A 24,668-nucleotide genomic window follows, 5' to 3' on the forward strand; every position below is an offset into this window, starting at 1 on the left:
CTGATCCCCCAGGGCTGCCCCTGCACCCCCAGGGCTGCCCCTGCACCCCCAGCGCTGCCCCTGCGCCCCCAGGGCCTCCCCTGCACCTCCAGGGCTGCCCCTGTGCCCCCAGGGCTGCCCCTGTGCCCCCAGGGCTGCCCCTGATCCCCCAGGGCCTCCCCTGCGCCCCCAGGGCTGCCCCTGCGCCCCCAGGGCTGCCCCTGTGCCCCCAGGGCTGCCCCTGCGCCCCCAGGGCCTCCCCTGCACCCCCAGGGCTGCCCCTGCGCCCCCAGGGCTGCCCCAGCGCCCCCAGGTCACCCCCTGCGCCCCCAGGGCTGCCCCTGCGCCCCCAGGGCTGCCCCTGATCCCCCAGGGCTGCCCCTGCACCCCCAGGGGGCTGCCCCAGCGCCCCCAGGGCCACCCCTGTGCCCCCAGGGCCTCCCCTGCACCCCCAGGGGGCTGCCCCTGATCCCCCAGGGCTGCCCCTGCGCCCCCAGGGCCTCCCCTGCACCCCCAGGGCTGCCCCTGCACCCCCAGGGCCGCCCCTGTACCCCCAGGGCTGCCCCTGATCCCCCAGGGCCTCTCCTGAACCCCCAGGGCTCCCCCTGCTGCTGCTCAGGGCCTCCCCTGCACCCCCAGGGCTGCCCCTGCACCCCCAGGGCTGCCCCTGATCCCCCAGGGCCTCCCCTGCACCCCCAGGGCTGCCCCTGCACCCCCAGGGCTGCCCCTGATCCCCCAGGGCCTCTCCTGAACCCCCAGGGCTCCCCCTGCTGCTGCTCAGGGCCTCCCCTGCACCCCCAGGGCTGCCCCTGTACCCCCAGGGCTGCCCCTGATCCCCCAGGGCCTCCCCTGCACCCCCAGGGGGCTGCCCCTGCACCCCCAGGGCCTCTCCTGCACCCCCAGGGCCTCTCCTGCACCCCCAGGGCTCTGAGCTGCCTGGGCTGGAGCCTCCCTGCTGTGTCCTGAAGGGGCTCCCAGGGGCAGAGCTCCCAGCATCAGCTGGGGGGGGCAGGGGCAGCAGGGAGGGATTCTCCCCCTGGGCTGGGCAACACCTCCAGGCCTGGCACCCCAGCAGGGCCAGAGGGGCTGGAGCAGGGCCAGGGAAGGGCAACCAAGCTGGGGAGGGGCTGGGGAGGGAGCTGGGGGTGCTGGGGCTGGGGGAGGCTGAGGGGAGACCTCTGGCTGCCTGCAGCAACCTGCAAGGAGGCTGAGCCAGGGGGGGTTGGGCTCTGCTCCCCAGGAACAAGGCAAGAGAGAACAGCCTCAAATTGCCCCAGGGGAGGTTTGGCTTGGACAGGAGGAACAATTTCTTCCCTTTGAGGGCTGCCAAGGCCTGGCCCAGGCTGCCCAGGGGAGTCCCCAGCCCTGGAGGGGTTTCAGAGCTGTGGTGCTGAGGGCCATGGCTGGTGCTGCCCTGGGGCCATGGTTGGTGCTGCCCTGGGGCCATGGCTGGTGCTGCCCTGGGGCCATGGTTGGTGCTGCCCTGGGGCCATGGTTGGTGCTGCCCTGGGGCCATGGTTGGTGCTGCCCTGGGGCCATGGCTGGTGCTGCCCTGGGGCCATGGCTGGTGCTGCCCTGGGGCCATGGTTGGTGCTGCCCTGGGGCCAGGGTTGGTGCTGCCCTGGGGCCATGGCTGGTGCTGCCCTGGGGCCATGGTTGGTGCTGCCCTGGGGCCATGGTTGGTGCTGCCCTGGGGCCATGGTTGGTGCTGCCCTGGGGCCATGGCTGGTGCTGCCCTGGGGCCATGGCTGGTGCTGCCCTGGGGCCATGGCTGGTGCTGCCCTGGGGCCATGGCTGGTGCTGCCCTGGGGCCATGGTTGGTGCTGCCCTGGGGCCAGGGTTGTGCTGCCCTGGGGCCATGGCTGGTGCTGCCCTGGGGCCATGGTTGTGCTGCCCTGGGGCCATGGCTGGTGCTGCCCTGGGGCCAGGGTTGTGCTGCCCTGGGGCCAGGGTTGTGCTGCCCTGGGGCCAGGGTTGGACTCCCTGACCTCTAAGGCCTCTTGAACAGCTCTGTGGGAAGCCACTCCAGGCCTGCACTTGCAGAGCACCCTGTGCTGGCCAGGGAGGCCTCCTGAGCCCAGCCTGCTGCCCCCTCCCTGCCAGCTGCCCCCATGGCTGTGGCTGCCTGCTCTGCCAGCCCTGGATGTGCATCCCAGGGGCAGCTCCCCCACAGCAGGTTGCCAAGGAGACCTCTCCCTGGCAGAAGCCCTCCTGGGCTCCCCCAGCCCCAGCAGGAGTTGTCAGTGCTGAACAGCAGGGCTGGAGGCTACAGAGGAGGCATTCAGCCACCCAGGCAGATGGGGCTGGGGCCTCATGAATAAAGCATGGCCCTGGCTGGGGGCTGCCTGCAGGCACCACAATGGCATCAGTCATGGGGCCCTGGCTCCCTTCTCCCCCAGCAGTCTGACAGGCAGGGGAAGGAGGTGCTGGAAGCAGGGGGGGATGGAGCCTGTGTGCAAGGAGGTCCCACAGGGGCAGGCAGCCCCCAGCAGGGTTGCTGCAAATGACCCCAGAGAAAGGCTCAGGCAGGGAGCAGGGCTCCTCCCAACCCCCTCCAGGCCTCTGCTCTCTGGGGCCCTGCCCTGCTGTGCACCTCCAGGCAGGGGCTGCAAAGGCCCTGCAGCCCTGCAGCAGGAGGCCCTGCAGCCCTGCAGCCCTGCAGCAGGAGGCCCTGCAGCCCTGCAGCAGGAGGCTCTGCAGCTCTGCAGCCCTGCAGCAGGAGGCTCTGCAGCCCTGCAGCCCTGCAGCAGGAGGCTCTGCAGCTCTGCAGCCCTGCAGCAGGAGGCTCTGCAGCCCTGCAGCCCTGCAGCAGGAGGCTCTGCAGCTCTGCAGCCCTGCAGCAGGAGGCTCTGCAGCCCTGCAGCCCTGCAGCAGGAGGCTCTGCAGCTCTGCAGCCCTGCAGCAGGAGGCTCTGCAGCCCTGCAGCCCTGCAGCAGGAGGCTCTGCAGCCCTGCAGCCCTGCAGCAGGAGGCCCTGCAGCTCTGCAGCCCTGCAGCAGGAGGCCCTGCAGCCCGAGGCCCTGCAGCCCAAGGCCCTGCAGCCCTGCTGGAGGTGATGCCCAGGGGGCAGGGGCTGTGCCAAGCAGCCAGGGGCTGTGCCAAGCAGCCAGGGGCAGCTCAGAGCAGTACCCAGCCCTCTCCTGCAGCTCCACCTGCAGCACTGGCTGCTCCTGAGCAGAGAGAGGCTTCAGGTCCTGCCAGCAGTGCTGGCTCAGGAGTGTGGGCACTGGCAGAGGCTGCCCTGGGAGGTGGGGAGTCTCCACCCAGGGGGCAGCTGTGGCACTCACAGTCCAGGGGTCAGGGAGGTGCTGGGCAGAAGGTTGGACTTGGTGAGAAGCAGCAGAGTCTGCAGCCCTGGAGCCCCTCAGAGCTCACCTGGATGCTGCCCTGTGCTCTAGGTGAGCCTGCTGCAGCAGCTGGGCTCCAGGGGTCCCCTTCCAGCCCCCAGCCCCCAGGGCTTGGAGGCCTTCCCCAGCCTGAGGCTCCTGGCAGCAGGGGGAGAGTTTCAGCACTGGAATTGCTGAGTCCTGCCTAAAATCCACCACCCTGCAGGCCCAGAGGCCTCTGCCCACTGCCCTCCCCTGGCAAAGGCAGAGGAGCAAGAGAGGGCACAGCCCCCAGGGACCTGTAGTGCTTGGAGTGTTCCCCATGGCAGGGGCAGGGACAGAGCTGATCTGCCAGAGGGCCAAGGAGGGGCAGGAAAATGAACCTCTGGGCATGGCTGTAGGGAGGGAGCTGTCAGAGGTCTCAGGAAGGCACAACCCCCAAGCCTGACAGAAGCAGTGCCCCAGAGGGAGCAAAACCTCTCCAGAGAACCCTTCTGGGTCCACTCCTTGAGCTGCCACTCAGAGGGGGAGGCAAAGAGCACCCTGAAACTGTGGAGGCTGCTGAGCCAGGAGGAATCCCTGCTGCCCTCTGCCACCACACAGGCACACAGCCTGCCAAGCCCCAGCAGTGTGATGAAGGCCAAGTGAGGATGGGAAGGGCAGCAAATCCCCAGGGAAGGGCAGGCTGAGCACACCCAGGGCTGAGGGGGTGCTGCCAGCTGCTGGGGGGCAAAGCAGGGGCAAGCTGCCCCCAGGGAGAGGCTCCAGAGACTGCTCCCTGCAGGGGGGAACCTCTGCTCTGAGGGCAGGCTGCTCTGGGGGGGGAAGGGCAGCACCCAGCTGGGGTGTGACCCTGCCACAGGCAGTCTCTGCCCCAGAAGGGCAGGGAAAGGGGGAAGGGGCTGGGGAGGAGCAGCTGGGGGGGCTGGGGGAGGCTGAGGGGAGACCTCCTGGCTGCCTGCTGCTCCCTGACAGGAGGCTGGAGCCAGGGGGGGTTGGGCTCTGCTCCCAGGGAACAAGTGACAGGATGAGAGGAAACAGCCTCAGGTTGCCCCAGGGGAGGTTTAGGTTGGACAGGAGGAACAACTTCTGCCCCTTGAGGGCTGTCCAGGCCTGGCCCAGGGGCAGTGGTGCAGTCCCCAGCCCTGGAGGGGTTCAAGAACCCTGTGGCCCTGGCTGGGAGGCCCTGGCTGGGTGGCCCTGGGCTGCTGCTGGGCTCAGGGAGCTTGGGCAGCCCCCCCAGGCCCAGGCCCCCCCTGCAGCCCACTCACTGCCTCCTTCTCCCTGTCCATGATGGTCTCCAGCTCCTCGAAGTGCCGCAGCTTGATCTCCAGCTTCTTCATCTGGGTCTCCACCAGCAGGGCCACCAGGGACTTGATCTTCCTCTCCTCCACTGCTGCCAGGTGCTGGGGATGAAGCACAGGGCTCTGCTTTACCCACAAGGCACAGAACGAAGCTCCCAGGGCAGCAAGCAGCCAGCCACAGCTCCACCCTGCTGCAGCCATCCTGGCCCCTCTGGAGGCAGGCAGGGCACTGCCCTCAGTGCCAGGCTCAGAGCCAGCAGCTCCTGGGCTGGGAAAGGAGATTTCCATGTCAGGAGGTGGTGAGGATGCTCCCTGCCCCTCCAGCTGTGCCCCAGAGCCTCCTGAGTGCTGTGCAGAAGGACAGAGGCAGCAGGGGAGCAGTGGGGCAGGGCAGCCTGGGCTCATCCTGAAAGCCTCTACAAGGATGAGCAAGGGCAAGGGGAGGGTCCTGGCCCTGCACCCTCACAGCTGAGGGGTGACCTGCTGGGAGGCAGCTCCATGGAGAGCAACCAGGGAGGGCTGGGGGACAAGCTGCTCACAAGCCAGCACTGTGCCCTCCTGCCAAGGGTGTCCTGGGGGCAGGGAGAGGGTGGGCAGCAGGCTGGGGAAGGTTCTCCTCCCCCTCTGCTCTGCCCTGCTGAGGCCACAGCTGCAGGGCTGGGGCCAGGTCTGAGCTCCCCAATGCAAGAGAGAACTGCTGGGGAGAGTCCAGGGGGAGCTGCTGAGGGGCCTGGAGCAGCTCTGGGAGCAGCCAAGGCCCTGGGGCTGAGAGCCTGCAGCAGAGCAGCCCCAGAGGGCAGCTGAGCAATGCTCAGCAAGAGCTGAAGGGAGCAGGGGGGGCAAGAGGCTGGGGCCAGGCTCTGCTCAGTGGTGCCCAGGGCCAGCACAAGGGGCAGAGGGCACAGACTGGAGCCCAGGAGGCTCCACCTGAGCAGGAGGAGAAAGTTGTTTGTTGTGAGGGTGCTGGAGGCCTGTCCCAGGCTGCCCAGAGAGGTTGTGGAGTCTGCTGGTGTGGAGAGCTTCCAACCCCCCCTGGGCACTGTGCTGCTGGGCAGGGTGCTGTGGGGGCCCTGCTGGGGCAGGGCCTGGGCTGGGGGAGCTCCAGAGCTGCCTCCCAACCCCTCCTGCTGGGGTGCTGTGGCACAGAGCCTGGCACTGAATCCAAGAGCCATTAGGAAACTCTGAGTACAAACTGAATCCAGAAAGGCCCAAAGCAAGGCAAGAGGAAGGAGCTCCTGAAAGGGAGCCAGGAGGAAGGGCTGGAGGTGGCTCCTGCAAGGAGCAAGTGAAAGACAACCTCAGTCAGGAGTGAGAGCTCCTGGATGGGGAGCTGAGGGAAGGCACAGCTCAGCAGCCAGCCAGAGACAAGAAGGTGCTTCCAGCAGCCCCAGAGGAGCCTCTCAGCCCAGCAGCACTGGAGCTGCCTGTCACAGCCAGCTCTTGGGGTCCCAGCACAGCAGAACTGTGGAGCTCCAGGGCACAGCAGGGTTTGGGCCCCCAGAGCTGCTGAGCAGGGAAGAGCCTTCCCCCAGTGAGCAACACCTGCTGGGGCCTGGGGTGCTCCTGGGGGCCTGGGGGTGTTCCCTGGGGGCCTGGGGGGTGTTCCCTGGGGGCCTGGGGGTGCTCCCTGGGGGGTGTTCCCTCGGGGGTGCTCCCTGACTGCATGAAGCAGCTGCCCAGGCTGCCCCTGGGGAGGCAGAGCAGAGCAGAGGGCAGAGGCACCTGTGCCCTGCAGGCTCCTGGGAGCAGGACATGAAAGCCCAGGGATGTGGAAGCGAGGAGCAGCTGCAGGAGAGCTGTGATGTGAGCTGGGAGGCAGCCAAGGCAGAGCTGGGCTGAGACAAACCTTTGCTTTGGTGGCAGCTGAGGCCAGGGCAGCAGCTGCAGCTGTGGCCACGTTCCCCTCCGAGATCTCATGTTCCACTTTCTTCCTCCCAGCCTCACTCTCTTTGTCCTTGCTGGCATCAACATTCTCCTTGTTCTCTTCTGCCTCCTTCTCCTCTGCAAGAGAGTCCCCCCCTGTCAGGAGCCTGCTCCCCTTGCCAGCAGCAGGGTGGCAGGGCAGGGCTGGCACTGAGCAGTGGCTCAGAAGCACAGGCTGGGTGGGAGGGACCCTCAGGAGCATCCAGCTCCAGCCCCTGCCCTGGGCAGGGATCCCTCCCCCCAGCCCAGGCTGCTCAGGCCTCAGCCAGCCTGGCCCTCAACACCTCCAGGCAGGGGGCAGCCCCAGCCTGGGCAGCTGTTCAGTGCCTCCCTGGGCAGCTGCTCAGTGCCTCCCTGGGCAGCCTGCTCCAAAGCCTCCCCAGCCTCCCTGGGCAGCCTGCTCCAGAGCCTCCCCAGCCTCCCTGGGCAGCTGCTCAGTGCCTCCCCAGCCTCCCTGGCAAGGACTTCTCCCCCACTGCAGTCTCCAGCTCCTCACCCTGCCACTACCAGCCCTTGCAGAGTCCCTCCCCAGCTCTCCTTCAGCCTCAGGCATTGGAACACCTCTGTAAGGCCTCCCCAGAGCCTCCTCCTCTCCAGGCTGCACAACCCAGCCCCTCAGCCTGTGCCTGGAGATGCTCCCAGCCCCTCAGCCTGTGCCTGGAGGAGATGCTCCCAGCCCCTCAGCCTGTGCCTGGAGGAGATGCTCCCAGCCCCTCAGCCTGTGTCTGGAGATGCTCCCAGCCCCTCAGCCTGTGCCTGGAGATGCTCCCAGCCCCTCAGCCTGTGTCAGGAGATGCTCCCAGCCCCTCAGCCTGTGTCTGGAGATGCTCCCAGCCCCTCAGCCTGTGCCTGGAGATGCTCCCAGCCCCTCAGCCTGTGTCTGGAGATGCTCCCAGCCCCTCAGCCTGTGCCTGGAGATGCCCCAAGCCCCCTGCCCATCTTTGTGGCCTCCTCTGGACCCTCTCCAACACCTCCAGCCCCTTCTGGTGTGGAGGCAGCAGAGCTGACTGCAGTGCTGGGGGGGTCTCACCAGGGCAGAGGGGGGGACATGCTGCCAGGCTCCCATGCCACAGCACTGCTGCTCCTCCAGATGCTGCCAGGGGAACAGGGACCCAGCAAATAGGGGCAGCCTGGGAGGCTTCTGCTCTCCACCTTGTCAGTTCCTCCCTTCCACTCACCTGAGGCACTGCCTGTCCAAACCAACTCCTCCACCACATCAAACCCAAAAGCTTCTGGTGCCCACCTGGGGCTGAAGCCCTGGATGGAAGCTCCAGGAGAAGGCTCCTGGGAGTAAGGATCAGGGCAAAACCCAGCCCAGGGTGGGGCAGGGAGCATGTGCTGAGAGAGCTGGGACTCATCTCTGAGGGAGGGAGAACACCAAGCCCAGGGCTCTGCACCAGGGGCACTCAGCTGGCTCCTGACCCCCTCCCCTAGAAGGGAGCTGTGCTCTGCAGCAGAAGTGCCCCAGGGCTGTGCCCCAGGGGCAGGAGAACAGGCTGCCTCTGACCCTGCCCTCCCTGTGCTGCTGCTGCTGTGCTCAGCTCTGCAGGGAGCTGGACCTGGAGCAGTCACTGCTGGGGCATGAAGCAGCCTGCTGTGGGAGAGGGAGGACTGCTGCCCAGCTGGGGTCAGAGCCTGCTCCAACCACCTCAGGGGAGGCTGTGAAGAGCCAGCAGGGCTGGAGGAGCAGCTGGCAACCATTACCTGGCTTGGGGTCTGCAGCAGCTTCACTCTCTGCCTCCTTCTCTGCAGGTCTCTCATTTTCCCCTTCCTGGGCTTTATCTCCTTCCTCAGGCTCACTCTCCACTTTGCTCTCAGCCTGAATGGGAGGAAGGCTTGGTTGAAGCAGGAGAGCTGCAGCAGGCAGTTGCTGGTGACCTGGATGCTGCCTCTCAAACTGCCCTCAGCAGCCTGGGCTGGTGGGAGGGGTCCCTGCCCTTGGCTGGGGGGAACTGATGACCCCCCCAGGTCCTTTTCCAACCCAACCTATTCCATGATCCTGTGGGATTCAGGCACTGCCACACAGGAAGAGATGAAATGCCAAAGGCTGCCTGCAGCTGATGCCCACTGTGCCAACTCTGACTGAGACCAGCACCAACAAGGCACTGCCAGGCTGGGAAGAGCCTGCCAGGCAGCAGCCCAGGGCCAGCCTGGCTCCAGCTGGGGTGCAGCAGCCCCTGAGCTGAGCTGATCTGAGAGGCAAGGGAACCTCCCACCCTGTGCTGCCCACCCTGCCTCCAGCAGAATCACACACCTCTGTGGCTGGGGAGGAGCTTCAGAGCTCAGCCAGGGCAGGCAGAGCTGCAGCCAGGGCAGGCAGAGCTGCAGCCAAGGGCAGGGAGAGCTGCAGCCAGGGCAGGGAGAGCTGCAGCCAGGGCAGGGAGAGCTGCAGCCAGGGCAGGGAGAGCTGCAGCCAGGGCAGGGAGAGCTGCAGCCAGGGCAGGGAGAGCTGCAGCCAGGGCAGGGAGAGCTGCAGCCAGGGCAGGGAGAGCTGCAGCCAGGGCAGGGAGAGCTGCAGCCAGGGCAGGCTGCTCCCAGCCCCAACCAGCCTGAGCTGCACTGGTGCCAGGCATGGGGCAGCTCCCAGCTCCCTGGGCAGCCTGGGACAGGCTCTCACCACCCTCATGCTACAAAAGATCTCTCCCTTCTCCCCAGTCTGACTCTCCCTCTCTCAGCTCAAACCACCACCCCTTGGCCTGGCCCAGCAGGCTCCAAACTCTGTCCCCAGCTCTCTGCTCAGCCCTTGAAGCACTGAAGGCCTCCAAAGCTCTCCCTGCAGCCTTCTCCTCTCCATGCTGCCCAAGGCCAACTCTCTCAGCCTGGCTCCCAGCAGAGGGCTTCCAGCCCTGCCAGCACTGCTGTGGCCTCCCCTGGCCCTGCTGCAGCAGCTCCCTGCCTGTGCTGAGGGCTCCAGAGCTGCCCAGGGGCCCAAGTGCCAGAAGCAGCCTTGCAGCAGCAGGAGCCAGCTTTACCTTCTCAGGCTGCTGCCCATCTGCCTCAGTTTCCATCTTTTCCTCTTCAGCTCCATCTGAGAAGACAAACCAGGGAGATGCTCAGGACTGCCAGCAGGGGACCCAGGAGCTGCCCTGCTCAGCCCCAGCACTGCTCCAGGGCTCAGGGCAACCTTCTGCTCTCTGTGGTGGAGTCAGCACCCTGGGGGTGGCAGAGCCCAAAGCCAGCAGCTGTGGCACTGTGGGACATGGCCTAAGGGCCAGGCTGCTGCTGGGCAGAGGCCTGATGACCCTTGAGGCCTTTCCCAAGCTCAGGGATTGCCCCAGCAGTGGTGCAAGGAGAAGGTGAAACTCCTGGAGGACCAACAGCTCCTCAGGGATGGGAGGGCAGTGGAACTGGGGTTTCCCTTTCCAGCCCACCCAGCACCAACACAAACTCCTCTGGGCCCTGCTGCAGCTCCCAGCCAGGGGCAGCCCACCACATCCCCCTGAGCTACCTCAGGGACCCTCAGGGACACCAGGAAAGCTGCTGGCTGGGTTTGCTTTGCCCCAGTGCAGCCAGCTGGGTCCTGGAGGTGGCTGTCAGCTCCATGACCAAGCTCCACTAAGGTGCTGCCAGCCTTGCAATCCCCCTTAGCACCACAGCCCCTGGGCTGCTCTCCATGGAAGCTCTGCCAGAGGCACTCCTGACCCTGCCAGAGCCACACAGAGCTGCTGCTGGTGAAGCCCTGCTCCACCTCTGAGCTTCTGAAGACCTCAGCTGGTAGTTGGGGCTCATCTTCCCCAGTCCCCAGGGCTGGTCCTGCTCCAGTGGAGGAGGGGAGGAGTACAGAGTGCTCTGCTCCAGCAGCCCCCACCCTGGGCAGAAGTCCCTTCCACCCCTGCCCAGCCCCACTGCAGTGTCTGGTGGGAGCTGAGAGCCCTGCTGAGCTGCAGTGCCTGCCACCACCGCTCCCTCTGGGCAGGCTGGGGCCATTCCTCCTCAGGGGCAGGCTCTGGTGACCCAGCACTGTCAAGGGGAACCTCTGGGAGCTTTTGTCAGACAGCTGCTTCAAGCCTAGGAGCAGAGCTCCAAGTTGTCCTCCCTCCCCCAGCAGCTGCAGGAAAAAGCTTCCCCAAGAGAGGAGGAGTGGAGACAAAGCTCTGCTCTTCCACTCAACCAGCTGAAGTGCTTGAGCTCAGGAGCTCCCAGGGGAGAGCTGGGAGAGACAAATCCCCATCCTGGAGCAGCCTGAGCTCCAACCCCCAGAGCCTCAGGGCTGCAGGTACCAGGAGAGAGCAGGGGCTGGGCAAGGTGACTTTGGAGGGAGGGTCTCCTGCAGCCCAGTGCCAGCCATGAAGCCTCTCCTTGGCCTCTGCCCCACACCAGGATTCCCCTGGGGGGCCCTGGCCAACACCAGGAGCTCCTCTCCAGCAGAGGGGAGAGGCTCAGCTGCAAGGGGAGGCAGAGGGCAGCTGGGGTGACAGCAAGAGGCCTGCACACAGCCTGCCCTGCCTGAGGGGCTGGCTGCAAACACAGCTGCTGCCCCAGCCCAGGCAGGCTGCTGTGAGGCCTCCCTGGAGCCTTCTCTGCAGGCTGAGCAGCCCCCCCACCCCAGCCTGGCAGAGCACTGGCACTGGATGGGCTTCAGGCTCCCCTCCAGCCCAAAGGCCTCTCTGGCTCTGATCTGCTCCACTCACACTTTGCTGCTTGCATTCCACACCCTCTGCACTTCCCCAGCACTAAGGCTTCCCAAACCACTCTGGAGCTGTGACAGGACTTCAGGGGAGCTTGGCTCACAGAGTGGAACCCTGAGGAGGTGTTGTGAAGGTCTCCAGAGGGATGTTTGACACAGCCCCTCCAGCCCAGCTCTGCTGCAGCAGCTGCCCACCCACCCCAGCACTGCACTGGGCCATCCCAAGCACAGCTCTGCCAGGGCAGGCCAGGGGCTGCCCAGGGCCCTGCAGTGCAAAGCTGGCTGGGAGCTGGGAGGCAGCACAGGCTGAGGGCCCAGTGCCAGCTCACTCCTGCTGAGCAGCTCCCCCAGGGGAGCCATCTGCTCCTGTCCTGACTGATTCCATCAGCCACAGCCCAGTGCCACTGGCATTAACCCCCAGAGGACAGTGCAGCTTCCACACCTCCTGACAGCTCAACCCTGGCCCCAAGGGCCACCTCCAGCCCCCTCCTGAACCCCTCCAGGGCTGGGGACTCCACCACCTCCCTGGGCAGCACATCCCCAGGCCCAATCTCTCTTGCTGGGAGAACTTTCTCCTCACCTCCTGCCTGAACCTCCCCTGGCACAGCCTGAGGCTGTGTGCTCTTGTTCTGGCGCTGGGTGCCTGGAGCAGAGCCCAGCCCCCCCGGCTCAGCCTCCCTGCAGGGAGCAGCGGAGCACAGCGAGGTCTGCCCTGGAACCCCCCTGCTGTGCTTGCAGGACAACTCACCCATCTTCTCTGGCTCCTCTGGAGCAGTCCCAGCAATGCAGCTGCTCTCCAGCCCATAGGTGGGGTCCACCTTGCCCGAGGCCCTGGCTGCCTCCTGCACCTTCCTGACGTGAGCCTCCAGCAGCTCCAGCGGCACCTCCTCCCGCACGCGCGAGAACTCCTCTGGGGGGGCAGGCAGCTCCTGGGGGGCCTGCAGCAGCACAGCCCCAGCCCCAGCACGGCCCCAGCCCAGCCCCACCACGGCCCCAGCACAGCCCCAGCCCCAGCACAGCCCCACCACGGCCCCAGCACAGCCACAGCCACAGCCCCAGCCCCAGCACAGCCCCACCACGGCCACAGCACAGCCACGGCCACAGCACAGCCCCAGCACAGCCCCAGCCCCAGCCCCAGCCTCAGCCCCAGCCCCACCACGGCCCCAGCACAGCCCCAGCCCCAGCACAGCCCCACCACGGCCCCAGCCCCAGCCCCACCACAGCCCCAGCACAGCCCCAGCCCTGCCCCACCACACCCACAGCCCAGCCCAGCCCCTGCCCTGCCCCTGCCCAGCCCCTGCCCTGCCCAGCCCAGCCCCTGCCCTGCCCCAGCCCAGCCCCTGCCCTGCCCCAGCCCAGCCCCTGCCCCCCTGGCAGGCAGGGCCCAGCCCCGCACCTAGGGCTGCCTTGGCAGCGGCCGACGCCACCCGGGGGTCCACCACCGAGGCCAGGAAGGCCACAGTGCTCATCACAGGGTTGCCAGACTGGCTGAAGGGCACAGGCTGGTAGGCCAGGGGGCCCAGGGAGGCATCTGAGTTCTCCAGGTAGGGGTCCTCGATGGGCAGCCTCAGGAAGTGCAGGATGCACTCGTCCTGGGTCCGGCTGCCCACGTGCTCCGAGACCTTGTTCCAGTCGTCCTTGTACATCTCCAGGGCCTGCAAGAGACAGAGGCCAGGGCCTGGGGGGCTGCTGCTGGCCCTCCAGTGCTGGAAGAGCCTGAGCAGAGAAGGGGGGCTGAAGGCTGAGTGGGAGCAAGCCAGGCCAGGCTGCACCCCCCGGTTCCTAAGTGGCCTCCTGACCCCTGCCTGATCCTGCCCAAGGGATCTCTCCCTCCCTGAAGCCAAACCAGGCCAGGCTGGAGGAGGCCTTGAGGCCAGCACAGAGGGCTGGAACCAGATGATCTTGAAGGTCTCTTCCAACCCAAACCACTCAAGGATTCACCTTCTCCATGCATGAAGCTGCTGGAGCAGGGCCAGGGGAGGCCACAGCAGTGCTGGCAGGGCTGGGAGCCTCCAGGCTGGGAGCCTCCAGGCTGGGAGCCTCCAGGCTGGGAGCCTCCAGGCTGGGAGCCCTGGCCTTGGGCAGCCTGGGGAGGAGAAGGCTGCAGGGAGAGCTTACAGCAGCCTGCCAGGATTGGAAGGGGGCTCCAGGAGAGCTGGAGAGGGACCTCTGACACAGGCATGGAGGGACAGGCCCAGAGGTGATGGCTTCAGACTGGGAGCAGCTGGATTCAGATCAGACTTGAGGGAGAAATTCCTCCCTGTGGGGGTGGGGAGGCACTGGAAGAGAGAGGCTGTGGAGCCTCCAAGCCTGCAGGGGGCCAGGGCCAGGCTGTTTGGGGCCTTGAGCAGCCTGGGCCAGTGGGAGGGGTCCCAGCCTAGGGCAGGGGGCTTGGCACTGGGTGGTCTTGAAGGTGCCTCCCAAGCCAACCCAAGCCACTGTGGGACTCAGGAGAAAGGCCTCAGCTCACAGCCATGAGCAAACACCCCCCAAGGCTCAGCCCCCACCCTCCCTGCCTGTGCCCCCTGGCCCTTGCTGGCTGGCAGCAGCCCAGCTGTGAGCCTGCAGCCCTGCCAGCCCTGCTGGGCACCTTGCTGGGAGGCAGAGCAGCGAGCCCAGAGCTCTGCCTGCTATAAATAGCTGCCAGAGCACTCCAGCAGGCAGGGGCAGAGCCAGGCAGCAGCAGCAGCGGCAGGGAGGATGACCCTGGGAGGAAGATGCTCTTCCCTCCCCCCAGCTTGTTCAGAAGGGCAGTCAGGATTTCAGCTCAGCTTCCTCCTCTGAGCTTCCACTGCAGAGCTTTGCCCAGAGCTGCCCTGAGGAGGCTCCCTGCCTGAGGAGGCTCCCTGCCTGAGGAGGCTCCCTGGAGCTCACTGCCTCCTGCTTGAGCTGCCCTGCCCTGATTTGTTCAGAGCTCAAACCCACCAAGAGTAACCTCCCCTGAAAGCCAGCTCCACTCCCCAGGCTTGGGGCAGGATTTTGTGGGGCAGGAGGAGGAGGAATCTGTCCCCTACATGGCTCCAGTCCTTACTGCTGCCTCCCAGCAGTGGCTGAGGGACCTGGGCCTGCTGGGAAGGAGGCTGTGGGGAGACCTGCTGGCTCTCTGGGGAAGGAGCTGGGGGGCTGGCCCACAGCAGCTGGAGATGGGCACAGGGCTGTGTCTGGGCTGGGACTTCACCTCCTGAGGTCCTTGGGAAGGGGCCATGGGGCACAGGGCTGTGTCTGGGCTGGGACTTCACCCCCTGAGGTCCTTGGGAAGGAGCCATGGGGCACAGGGCTGTGTCTGGGCTGGGACTTCACCCCCTGAGGCCCTTGGGAAGGGGCCATGGGGCACAGGGCTGTGTCTGGGCTGGGACTTCACCCCCTGAGGCCCTTGGGAAGGAGCCATGGGGCACAGGGCTGTGTCTGGGCTGGGACTTCACCCCCTGAGGCCCTTGGGAAGGGGCCATGGGGCACAGGGCTGTGTCTGGGCTGGGACTTCACCCCCTGAGGCCCTTGGGAAGGGGCCATGGGGCACAGGGCTGTGTCTGTGCCATTTCACCCCCCAGTGTCCCACTGGAAGGGGCCCTGGGGCACGTGGGGCACAAGGTTGCTGTGGCAGCTGCTTGGCCGCTCCCTGCCAGGGAGGAGGCAGGGAACGAATTTGACAGAGCTGCAGGGGGCTGGGAGGGGCTGGGAGGGGGCTGGGAGGGGGGGTTGGAAGCTCTCCACACCAGCAGACTCCACAACCTCTCTGGGCAGCCTGGGACAGGCCTCCAGCACCCTCACAACAAACAACTTTCTCCTCCTGCTCAGGTGGAACCTCCTGGGCTCCAGTCTGTGCCCTCTGCCCCTTGTGCTGGCCCTGGGCACCACTCAGCAGAGCCTGGCCCCAGCCTCTTGCCCCCCCTGCTCCCTTCAGCTCCTGCTGGGCACTGCTCAGCTCCCCTCTGGGGCTGCTCTCCTCCAGCTGCACCAGCTGGGTCTCAGGGGATTGCCATCCCCCCCAGGAACTCCACTTTGCTATCCCTGTTCCAGGTTGCAGCTGGCAGCTAACTCCACTCCAAACCACTCCTAAGCCACATGGAGCTTGGCCCTCCCTGCCTGCTGTGCTTCCCAAGCCCCCAGGAGCTTCCAGCACTTACTTCTAGGAGCAGCAGGGTCTCCTGTTCTGTCCACTCTCTTCCAGCACTTGCACCTTTGCTCTAGGAGAGAGAGGAGCAGAGTGAGCTGCAGGCTGCACTGCACAGAGCTTTGGGAAGGGCATTAAGGAGGAGGCAGCAGAGGTGTGGCTGAGCAGCTGGACCTGAGGGCCCCAGAGGTCTCTCCCAGCCTGAGGAGCTCTGGGAGTCCAAGCTGTGGGCTCATCCTCTCACAGGTGGTTGGCCACAGCCTGCCCTGCTGCCCAGCCAAGCCCTGCTGGGCTCTGCTCTGGCTCCCTGGGTCTGGCCAGGGCAAGCTCCTGCAGCCTCTGGGGGAGCTGAAGGATCCAGGTCCCTCCCAACACACCCAGGAAAGCCTTCAGCTCCTCTGTCTGCCAGCTGGAGCAGAGTGAGCTGGCACCACGTCCCCCTGGCCTGGCACCCCGTCCCCCTGGCCTGGCACCCCAACCCCTGGCCTGGCACCCCATCCCCCTGGCCTGGCACCACAACCCCTGGCCTGGCACCACATCCCCTGGCCTGGCACCCCGACCCCTGGCCTGGCACCACCACAACCCCTGGCCTGGCACCACCACAACCCCTGGCCTGGCACCCCGACCCCCTGGCCTGGCACCACAACCCCCTGGCCTGGCAGGTGCAGCAGACACCAAGGCAAGGAGAGAGTGCAGGCACTCCAGAGCTGCCAGCAGGCACAAGAGAGGCTCCAAGCCCCCAGCAGCTGCTGCCCTCCCTCAGCCCAGGCACGGCTGGGCCCCTCCCGGCTCCAAGGCCCTCCCCCCAGGGCAGAGCTCCTGGCAGCCTGAGCTCAGCACCCACCAGAGCTGTGCTGCCGGCTGGGAGGGTCCAGCGAGGGGAGGGGGCTGGAGGGAGAGCTGCAGTCTGCAAGCAGAGGGTGCCAGGGGGTGCCCACAGAAGTTCCCCTGCCTGGCAGCTCCTCAGCAGCTCAGCACAAGCTGCTCCAGGGAGCAGAGCCCCCTGCAGCGCTCCAGCAGGGGAGCTGATGCTCAGGCAGCCCTTGCTCCAAGGCTTGCTGCTCCCAGCCTGCAGCTCAGCCCCTGGCATGTGCTGCCAGTGCTGAGATCTCCTTGCCAGCCCCTGGGGCAGCCTCAGCTCCCCTCCAGAGCCAGGGCAGCCGGTGCCCTGCCTGCCCTGGCTGCCTGTGTGCAGGGCCCCAGCAGCAGGAGGGTGCTGAGCAGAAGTGTGACTCAAAGTGAGTCAGCCAGCAGCTGAGCAGCTCCCTGCTCCCAGCTGCCACACTGCAGGGAAGGGGAAAGCAACTCCTGCAAAGCAAACCTGCTGCAGCTCCTGCCTTGGAGGCAGAGCCAGCAGCTGGGGGGAGGAGGCACTCCCTGCAAGGTGTGGGGTCAGCAGGCAGCTGGAGGGGCCCCAGGCACTGCCAGGGGCACAGGCAGGCCTCAGGTGCTGCCCACCCCACTGCAGTGCCACCTCACAACCATCCCCACACAACTGCTGCTAGGGGCTAGGAGGCAGCACTGGAGCAGGGGAGGGCAAGGTTGGACATCAGGAAGGAGTTCTTTCCCCTGGGGGTGCTGAGAGCCTGGCACAGGCTGCCCAGGGAGGCGCTGGAAGCCTCAGCCCTGGAGGTGGTTAAGGCTGGAGGTGGCTGTGAGCAACCTGCTGTGGGGTGAGGTGTCCCTGCCCATGGCAGGGGGTTGGAAGGTCCCCTCCAACCCAACCCATCCCCCAGTCTCATGCAGCCTGAGCTCTGCAGCACCATCCACTGCAGTGGCAGTGCTGAGGCAGCCCCTGCACAGCTTCTGGGTTGGAAAGGACCTCCGAGACCACCCAGCTCCAGCCCCCTGCCATGGGCAGGGACCCCTCCCCCCAGCCCAGGCTGCTCAGGGCCTCAGCCAGCCTGGCCAGGAACACCTCCAGGCAGGGGGCAGCCCCAGCCTCCCTGGGCAGCCTGCTCCAGGGCCTCCCTGGGCACAGCCTGCTCCAGGGCCTCCCTGGGCACAGCCTGCTCCAGGGCCTCCCTGGGCACAGCCTGCTCCAGGGCCTCCCTGGGCACAGCCTGCTCCAGAGCCTCCCTGGGCACAGCCTGCTCCAGGGCCTCCCTGGGCAGCCTGCTCCAGGGCCTCCCTGGGCACAGCCTGCTCCAGGGCCTCCCTGGGCAGCCTGCTCCAGGGCCTCCCTGGGCACAGCCTGCTCCAGAGCCTCCCTGGGCACAGCCTGCTCCAGAGCCTCCCTGGGCAGCCTGCTCCAGGGCCTCCCTGGGCAGCCTGCTCCAGGGCCTCCCTGGGCACAGCCTGCTCCAGGGCCTCCCTGGGCACAGCCTGCTCCAGGGCCTCCCTGGGCACAGCCTGCTCCAGAGCCTCCCTGGGCACAGCCTGCTCCAGAGCCTCCCTGGGCACAGCCTGCTCCAGGGCCTCCCTGGGCACAGCCTGCTCCAGGGCCTCCCTGGGCACAGCCTGCTCCAGGGCCTCCCTGGGCACAGCCTGCTCCAGGGCCTCCCCAGTCTCACTGCCCAGAGTTCCTTCCTCCCCTCCAGTCTGCTCCTGCCCTCCCTCAAGCTTCACCAGCAGGCACCTCAGTGACCCACACAGAGAGAGCAGGGAGCTGAGCCCAGCAGGAGTCATGCCCTGGGGGAAGAGCCCCCAGGAGGAGCAGGGGCCAGGGCTGCCCCCCCCCAGCCTTGCCTTTGCCAAAGTCTTCTTGGAGTAGATGTCGGTGCGCAGCCCGAAGTTCTGCAGGTCTGTTGGCTTCTCCTTGCTCTTCTCAGGGAAGCTCAGCATCTGCTGGGCAGCTGGAACCTGCCAGGGGACAGCACAGCAGCGGGCTCAGAGGGGCAGGAGCTGAGGGACTGCACAGCAGTGCTGAGGAGAGCAGGGGCTGCAGGGTGGAGGCCTCCAGGGGTCACCCACAGGCTGCAGACTGAGCTGAACTGCCTGAGCCCCCAGCCTGGGTGGACAGCAGGAACCAGAGTGCTGAATGCTCTGGCTGGAGACCTCTGAGACCAGGGAGTCCAACCCTGGCCCCAGCACTGCCAGGGCAGCACCAACCATGGCCCCAGCACTGCCAGGGCAGCACCAACCACGGCCCTCAGCACCACGGCTCCTCTAAGGCTGGGGACTGCAGCACTGCCCTGGGCAGCCTGGGCCAGGCCTGGACAGCCCTCAAGGGGCAGAAATTGTTCCTCATGTCCAAGCTAAACCTCCCCTGGGGCAACCTGAGGCTGTTTCCTCTCATCCTGTCCCTTGTTCCTCGGGAGCAGAGCCCAACCCCCCCTGGCTCAGCCTCCTTGCAGGGAGCAGCAGGGAGCCAGAAGGTCTCCCCTCAGCCTCCTCTCCTCCAGCCCCAGCACTCCCAGCTCCCTCAGCTGCTCCTCCCCAGACCCTTCCCCAGCTTGGTTGCCCTTCTCTGGTCCCACTCCAGCTCCTCAAGGTCCTTCCTGGAGTGAGAGGCCTACGAGTGACCCCAGGATGGGAGCTGTGGCCTCCCCAGTGCCCAGCCCAGGGGCACCATTCCTGCCCTGCCCCTACCACTGCTGCCCCAGGCCAGGCTGCTGGCTCCCTGCCCCCCTGGCTCTCCTGTGTCTGCCAAGATTCATCTCCAGCCCCACAATGAGCTTGGAGTGAGGCCTGAAACTGAGCCCAGCCCTCCAGGTGTGGCCTCAGGCAAGGAGCACTTCCTGCAAGCACCCCTGGCAGCAGGGCAGGGCAGGGCAGTGCCTGGGCAGGGCAGTGCCTGGGCAGGGCAGGGCAGGGGCAGGGCAGGGCAGGGGCAGGGGCAGGGCAGTGCCTGGGCAGGGGCAGGGTAGTGCCTGGGCAGGGGCTGGCAGGGCTCACCTGGGGCGTGCGGACGTGCAGCGGCATCAGCCCCGAGGGGGTGTCGGCCAGCACGTTGAAGTGGGGAGTTGGGGGGGGGCCCATGGCCATGGGCCTGCTCTCTGGATCCACCTGGTAGTTGATGAGCCCCCACTGCTCCAGGAAGGCATGGACCCTGGGAGGCAAGAGCAGAGCAGAGCTGAGCCCTGCAGGGTCCCTGCAGCCCTCTGGAGGGGCTGAGGCTCTGCAGGGTCCCTGCAGCCCTCTGGAGGGGCTGAGGCTCTGCAGGGTCCCTGCAGCCTTTGCTCACCACAGACAAGAGCAGCAGGCAGCAGGAGCTCTGCTGGCCCCACAGCACACCCCACAGCTGCCTGGGAGTCCCCCAGCTGAGGAGGAAGGCAAAGCTCAGCCAGGGCTGCAGGCATGGGGGCTGCAGGGCGCCTGGGAGGCTGCACAGCCCTGGACCTGCTGCCCTCTCCCTGCAGCTGCTCTCCACTGAGCCAGCCCTAGGCAGGTCCCAGAGCTCTCAGGCTCTGCTGCACCTTGGGGCTGGTGAAACAGAGCTGCCAAAGCTGGGGCAGAAGGGGGGTGCCTGCAGGAGCCCCCAGCTGCCTCAGGAGCAGGACTGAGACAACCACAGGGCCAGGCACCAAGCCCTGCAGATCCACGGCATGGTTTGGCTTGGGAAAGGCCTTCAAGGCCGGCAGGTCCAGCTGCCAGCCCACACCACCACAGCCATCGAGCCACGGCTCAGCAGCCATGGCCACACCTTCCTTGGCCACCTGCAGGGATGGGGACTCCAGCACCACCTCCCTGGGGGGCCTGCTCCAGCTCCTGGGCAGCAGGCAGGGCTCAGGGGCAGGCAGGAGCTGGCTGAGGAGCAGCTTGGCCAGCAGGAGGGCACTGCTGGCACCGCTGCTGCCCCTCTGCGGCTGCTGCCCCTCTGCGGCTGCCCCTCTGCTGCTGCCCCTCTGCTGCAGCTGCCCCCCTGCTGCTGCTGCCCCTCTGCGGCTGCTGCCCCTCTGCTGCTGCCCCTCTGCTGCAGCTGCCCCCCTGCTGCTGCTGCCCCTCTGCGGCTGCCCCTCTGCTGCTCCTGCTCCTCTGCTGCTGCTGCCCCTCTGCTGCTGCTGCCCCTCTGCTGCTGCCCCTCTGCTGCAGCTGCCCCCCTGCTGCTGCTGCCCCTCTGCGGCTGCCCCTCTGCTGCTCCTGCTCCTCTGCTGCTGCTGCCCCTCTGCTGCTGCTGCCTCACTGCTGCTGCTGCCCCTCTGCTGCTGCCCCTCTGCTGCTGCTGCCCCTCTGCTGCTGCTGCCCCTCTGCTGCTGCCCCTCTGCTGCTGCTGCCCCTCTGCTGCTGCTGCCTCACTGCTGCTGCTGCCCCTCTGCTGCTGCCCCTCTGCTGCTGCTGCCTCACTGCTGCTGCTGCCCCTCTGCGGCTGCCCCTCTGCTGCTGCTGCCCCTCTGCTGCTGCTGCCCCTCTGCGGCTGCCCCTCTGCTGCTGCCCCTCTGCTGCTGCTGCCCCTCTGCTGCTGCTGCCCCTCTGCGGCTGCCCCTCTGCTGCTGCCCCTCTGCGGCTGCTGCCCCTCTGCTGCTGCCCCTCTGCTGCTGCTGCCCCTCTGCTGCTGCTGCCTCACTGCTGCTGCTGCCCCTCTGCGGCTGCCCCTCTGCTGCTGCTGCCCCTCTGCTGCTGCTGCCCCTCTGCGGCTGCCCCTCTGCTGCTGCCCCTCTGCTGCTGCTGCCCCTCTGCTGCTGCTGCCCCTCTGCGGCTGCCCCTCTGCTGCTGCTGCCCCTCTGCTGCTGCTGCCTCACTGCTGCTGCTGCCCCTCTGCGGCTGCCCCTCTGCTGCTGCTGCCCCTCTGCTGCTGCTGCCCCTCTGCGGCTGCCCCTCTGCTGCTGCCCCTCTGCTGCTGCTGCCCCTCTGCTGCTGCTGCCCCTCTGCGGCTGCCCCTCTGCTGCTGCTGCCCCTCTGCTGCTGCTGCCCCTCTGCGGCTGCCCCTCTGCGGCTGCCCCTCTGCTGCTGCTGCCCCTCTGCTGCTCCTGCTCCTCTGCTGCTGCTGCCCCTCTGCTGCTGCTGCCCCTCTGCTGCGGCTGCCCCTCTGCGGCTGCCCCTCTGCTGCTCCTGCTCCTCTGCTGCTGCTGCCCCTCTGCTGCTGCTGCCCCTCTGCGGCTGCCCCTCTGCTGCTGCCCCTCTGCGGCTGCTGCCCCTCTGCTGCTGCCCCTCTGCTGCTGCTGCTCCTCTGCTGCTGCTGCCTCACTGCTGCTGCTGCCCCTCTGCGGCTGCCCCTCTGCTGCGGCTGCCCCTCTGCTGCGGCTGCCTCACTGCTGCTGCTGCCCCTCTGCGGCTGCCCCTCTGCTGCTGCTGCCCCTCTGCTGCTGCCCCTCTGCTGCTGCTGCCCCTCTGCTGCTGCTGCCCCTCTGCTGCCGCTGCCCCACTGCTGCTGCTGCCCCTCTGCTGCTGCCCCTCTGCTGCTGCCCCTCTGCTGCTGCCCCCCCTCTGCGGCTGCCCCAGGCCTGGCAGCGGTGCTGTGGGGCGAGGGGAGGGCAGGAGGGGCAGGAGGGGCAGGGGGGGCAGGGGGGGCAGGGGGGGCAGGAGGGCAGGAGGGGCAGGAGGGCAGGAGGGGCAGGGTGCTCACCTCATGACGGCACAGACATCCCCAGTGAGGTTCCTCCTGCAGGCAGTGCTGGTGAGGTACTCCTGGGGGTTGAGGCGGTAGGTGTCGATCATGAAGTTGCGGTAGGCCAGGTATCTGCAGGGCCAGAGGCAGCTCGTGGGCAGGGCTGGCAGCACAGCCAGGCCTGGCCTGCAGCACCAGGCCAGGCCAGAGAGGACAGCCCAGACCCACAGAGACCCTGAGTGCCAGCGGGGCAGGGGCTGGCAGGGCCCCCTGCCGAGGCAGGGCACCCAGGGCAGCTCGCCCAGCGCCCAGCTGAGCCTGGCCTGGGCTGCCCAGAGGGGCCTGGAGCCTCCCCAGAGCAGGAGGCTCCTTCCCACCACCCCTCAGGGAATCCTTCCTCCCAGACACGAGCACTCTGAGCACCTCACACCAGGGAGGCTGGGGAGGGGCTGCTCAGAGGGGACCTCATCAATGCTGATCAATAGCTCTCGGGAGGCTGCCACCAGGCCTTGCTCTGTGGTGCCCAGGGGCAGGACAAGGGGCAGGGGGCACAGGCCTGGGCATGAGAAGTTCCCCCTGAACAGGAGGGGGAGCTCCCCAGAGCTGGCTGCCCAGAGAGGTGGTGGAGTCTCCACCTCTGGAGGCACTGCTGGGAAGCCTTCAGCAGGTGACCCTCCTCCAGCAGGGGGCTTGGGCTCCATGCCCCCCCAGGCCCCTTCCCACCCCCAGCACTCCAACCCTGGGATGCAGCAGCTCCAGCTGCCTGATTTGAGCCACACAGCCAGCACAGCCCCCCCAGGCCTGGCACAGCCACTCTGCAGCCCTCAGCCTGGCATTTCAGAGCTGCCCATCAGCTGCTCAGGGAGATCAGCACAGCTGAGTGAGCAAAGCCGCCCCAGGGCCTGCCAGCTGGGGGCTGGCTGCTTGCACACACAGCTCCCCAGCCCCCCAAACAGCCTGGCAGGAGAGAGGCAGCCTGCAGCCAGCCCCAGCCTGTAGCCCTACCCAGCCCCAGCCCGCAGCCAGCCCCAGCCCCAGCCCGCAGCCAGCCCCAGCCCCAGCCCCAGCCCCAGCCAGCCTGCAGCCAGCCCCAGCCCCAGCCCCAGCCTGCAGCCAGCCCCAGCCCCAGCCTGCAGCCAGCCCCAGCCCCAGCCAGCCCCAGCCCCAGCCCCAGCCTGCAGCCAGCCCCAGCCTGCAGCCAGCCCCAGCCTGCAGCCAGCCCCAGCCCCAGCCCCAGCCCGCAGCCAGCCCCAGCCTCAGCCCCAGCCTGCAGCCAGCCCCAGCCTGCAGCCAGCCCCAGCCCCAGCCCCAGCCCCAGCCCCAGCCCCAGCCCCAGCCCCAGCCAGCCCCAGCCCCAGCCCCAGCCTGCAGCCAGCCCCAGCCTGCAGCCAGCCCCAGCCTGCAGCCAGCCCCAGCCCCAGCCCCAGCCCCAGCCCCAGCCCCAGCCCCAGCCAGCCCCAGCCCCAGCCTGCAGCCAGCCCCAGCCCCAGCCCCAGCCCGCAGCCAGCCCCAGCCTCAGCCCCAGCCTGCAGCCAGCCCCAGCCCCACCCCAGCCTGCAGCCCTACCCCACAGGCTCCTCCTGCAAACAGCCCCCCAACAACTCTGCCCCCCCAGGCCCCCACTTACATCTCGGGGGTCTTGGACTTGTTTTTGCCGTTGAAGAACTCGGGCAGGGCACGGCGCTCGATCACGTGGATGCTGCGACAGGGCCGGCCTGGGGCTCACACAGCGCCCCCCAGCGGCCCCCCCCGAGCCCCACAGTGCCCCCCAGCGCCCCACACAGCACTCCCCCAGCGCTCGATCAAGTGGATGCTGCGGCACAGCCGGCCTGGGGCTCACACAGCGCCCCCCAGCGGCCCCCCCAGAGCCCCACACAGCGCCCCCCCCCCCCAGCGCCCCACACAGAGCACCCCCCCCAGTGCCTGAGGGCTCTCTGGGGGCACAGCACCTCCCCAGCAAGGGGGAGTTACTTGGAATGGTCACTGAGAAACCCCAGGAGGGCAGCAGGGCCCTTGGGCATTTGCCCAGGCACAGCCTTGGGAGGCAGAGTGCAGAGCCAGGCCTGGGGGGGCAGGGAGGGAGAGCCAGGCCTGGGGGGGCAGGGAGGGAGGGAGGGAGAGGCAGAGGTCTGAAGTTCTCTTCCTCCTTCCCAAGGCCTGAAGCCTGCCAGCAGTCAGCTCAGGGGAGAGCTGTGCCTGGCCACGGGCACTGGGCCTAACCAAAGGAACTCCTTGCAGCCCCCAGCTTGGTGCCTGAATGCCCAGAGAGCCCCAGGCCTGCCCCAGGCCTGCCCCAGCAGCTGCTCACCAGTTGTAGTCAAACCAGGAGGCGTAGCTGGGGATGATGATGTGGTTGGTCTGCTCCGTGACGTTGTCCTCGCCCGGGTCCAGCGAGCGGCTCTGGTCTCCCTTGTTGGGGTCCTCATCCTCCTGGGGTGTGGAGGGAACACAGCTGCTGGCAGGCTGCAGCACACACTCCTGACAGCTCCCAGCCAGCACAGGGCTGAGCCCAAACCCAGCCATCTCCAACCTTCTGCGCAGTAAACTCGTCCTGGCAGCCTGGGCCGGGCTGGACAGCCCTCCAGGGGCAGAAATTGTTCCTCATGTCCCAGCTGAACCTCCCCTGGGGCAACCTGAGGCCATCTGCCCTGGGGCAACCTGAGGCCATTTCCCCTGGTCCTATCACTGGCTCCTTGGGAGCAGAGCCCAAGCCCCACCTGGCTCAGCCTCCTTTCAGGTTGCTGCAGGGAGCCAGAAGGTCTCCCCCCAGCCCCAGCACCCCCAGCTCCCCCTCCCCAGCCCTGCTCCCCAGCCCCCTCCCAGCTTTGCTGCCCTTCTCTGGACACACTCCAGCCCCTCAGTGTCCTCCTGGTAGTGTTGGGAATGGTTGGAGCTGACCTTCAAAGTCTTCTCCAGCCTCAGTGACCCTCTGAGAGGACAAGGGCTGATGGTTGGGACTAAGAGACTGGAGG

The 24,668-nt window shown here is 67.5% G+C and overlaps 1 protein-coding gene and 1 non-coding gene across 2 annotated transcripts in view; both read right to left on the reverse strand.

Moving 5' to 3' along the window:
- Positions 1-24,668, reverse strand: part of SMARCC1 (SWI/SNF related, matrix associated, actin dependent regulator of chromatin subfamily c member 1) — a 48,008-nt gene that overhangs the window by 8,354 nt on the left and 14,986 nt on the right. Inside the window, exons 14-25 of the mRNA XM_068145789.1 lie at positions 24,005-24,126; positions 23,324-23,395; positions 21,715-21,828; positions 19,107-19,260; positions 17,958-18,071; positions 15,283-15,342; positions 12,555-12,813; positions 11,907-12,068; positions 9,504-9,559; positions 8,236-8,350; positions 6,455-6,609; positions 4,576-4,710 (exon numbers count right to left, since the gene is read on the reverse strand). Of these exons, the coding sequence (XP_068001890.1) occupies positions 4,576-4,710; positions 6,455-6,609; positions 8,236-8,350; positions 9,504-9,559; positions 11,907-12,068; positions 12,555-12,813; positions 15,283-15,342; positions 17,958-18,071; positions 19,107-19,260; positions 21,715-21,828; positions 23,324-23,395; positions 24,005-24,126 (1,518 nt within the window). The remainder of the gene's footprint in view (positions 1-4,575; positions 4,711-6,454; positions 6,610-8,235; positions 8,351-9,503; positions 9,560-11,906; positions 12,069-12,554; positions 12,814-15,282; positions 15,343-17,957; positions 18,072-19,106; positions 19,261-21,714; positions 21,829-23,323; positions 23,396-24,004; positions 24,127-24,668) is intronic.
- LOC137445046 (small nucleolar RNA SNORA5) lies at positions 14,680-14,815 on the reverse strand. The gene has a single exon (XR_010988320.1). It is a non-coding gene; the product is annotated as a small nucleolar RNA SNORA5 (small nucleolar RNA).

Source organism: Melanerpes formicivorus, unplaced genomic scaffold (genome assembly GCF_026170545.1).
Source record: "Melanerpes formicivorus ecotype bairdi unplaced genomic scaffold, bMelFor1.0.p_v2 SCAF_13, whole genome shotgun sequence".
Classification (NCBI taxonomy): domain Eukaryota; kingdom Metazoa; phylum Chordata; class Aves; order Piciformes; family Picidae; genus Melanerpes; species Melanerpes formicivorus.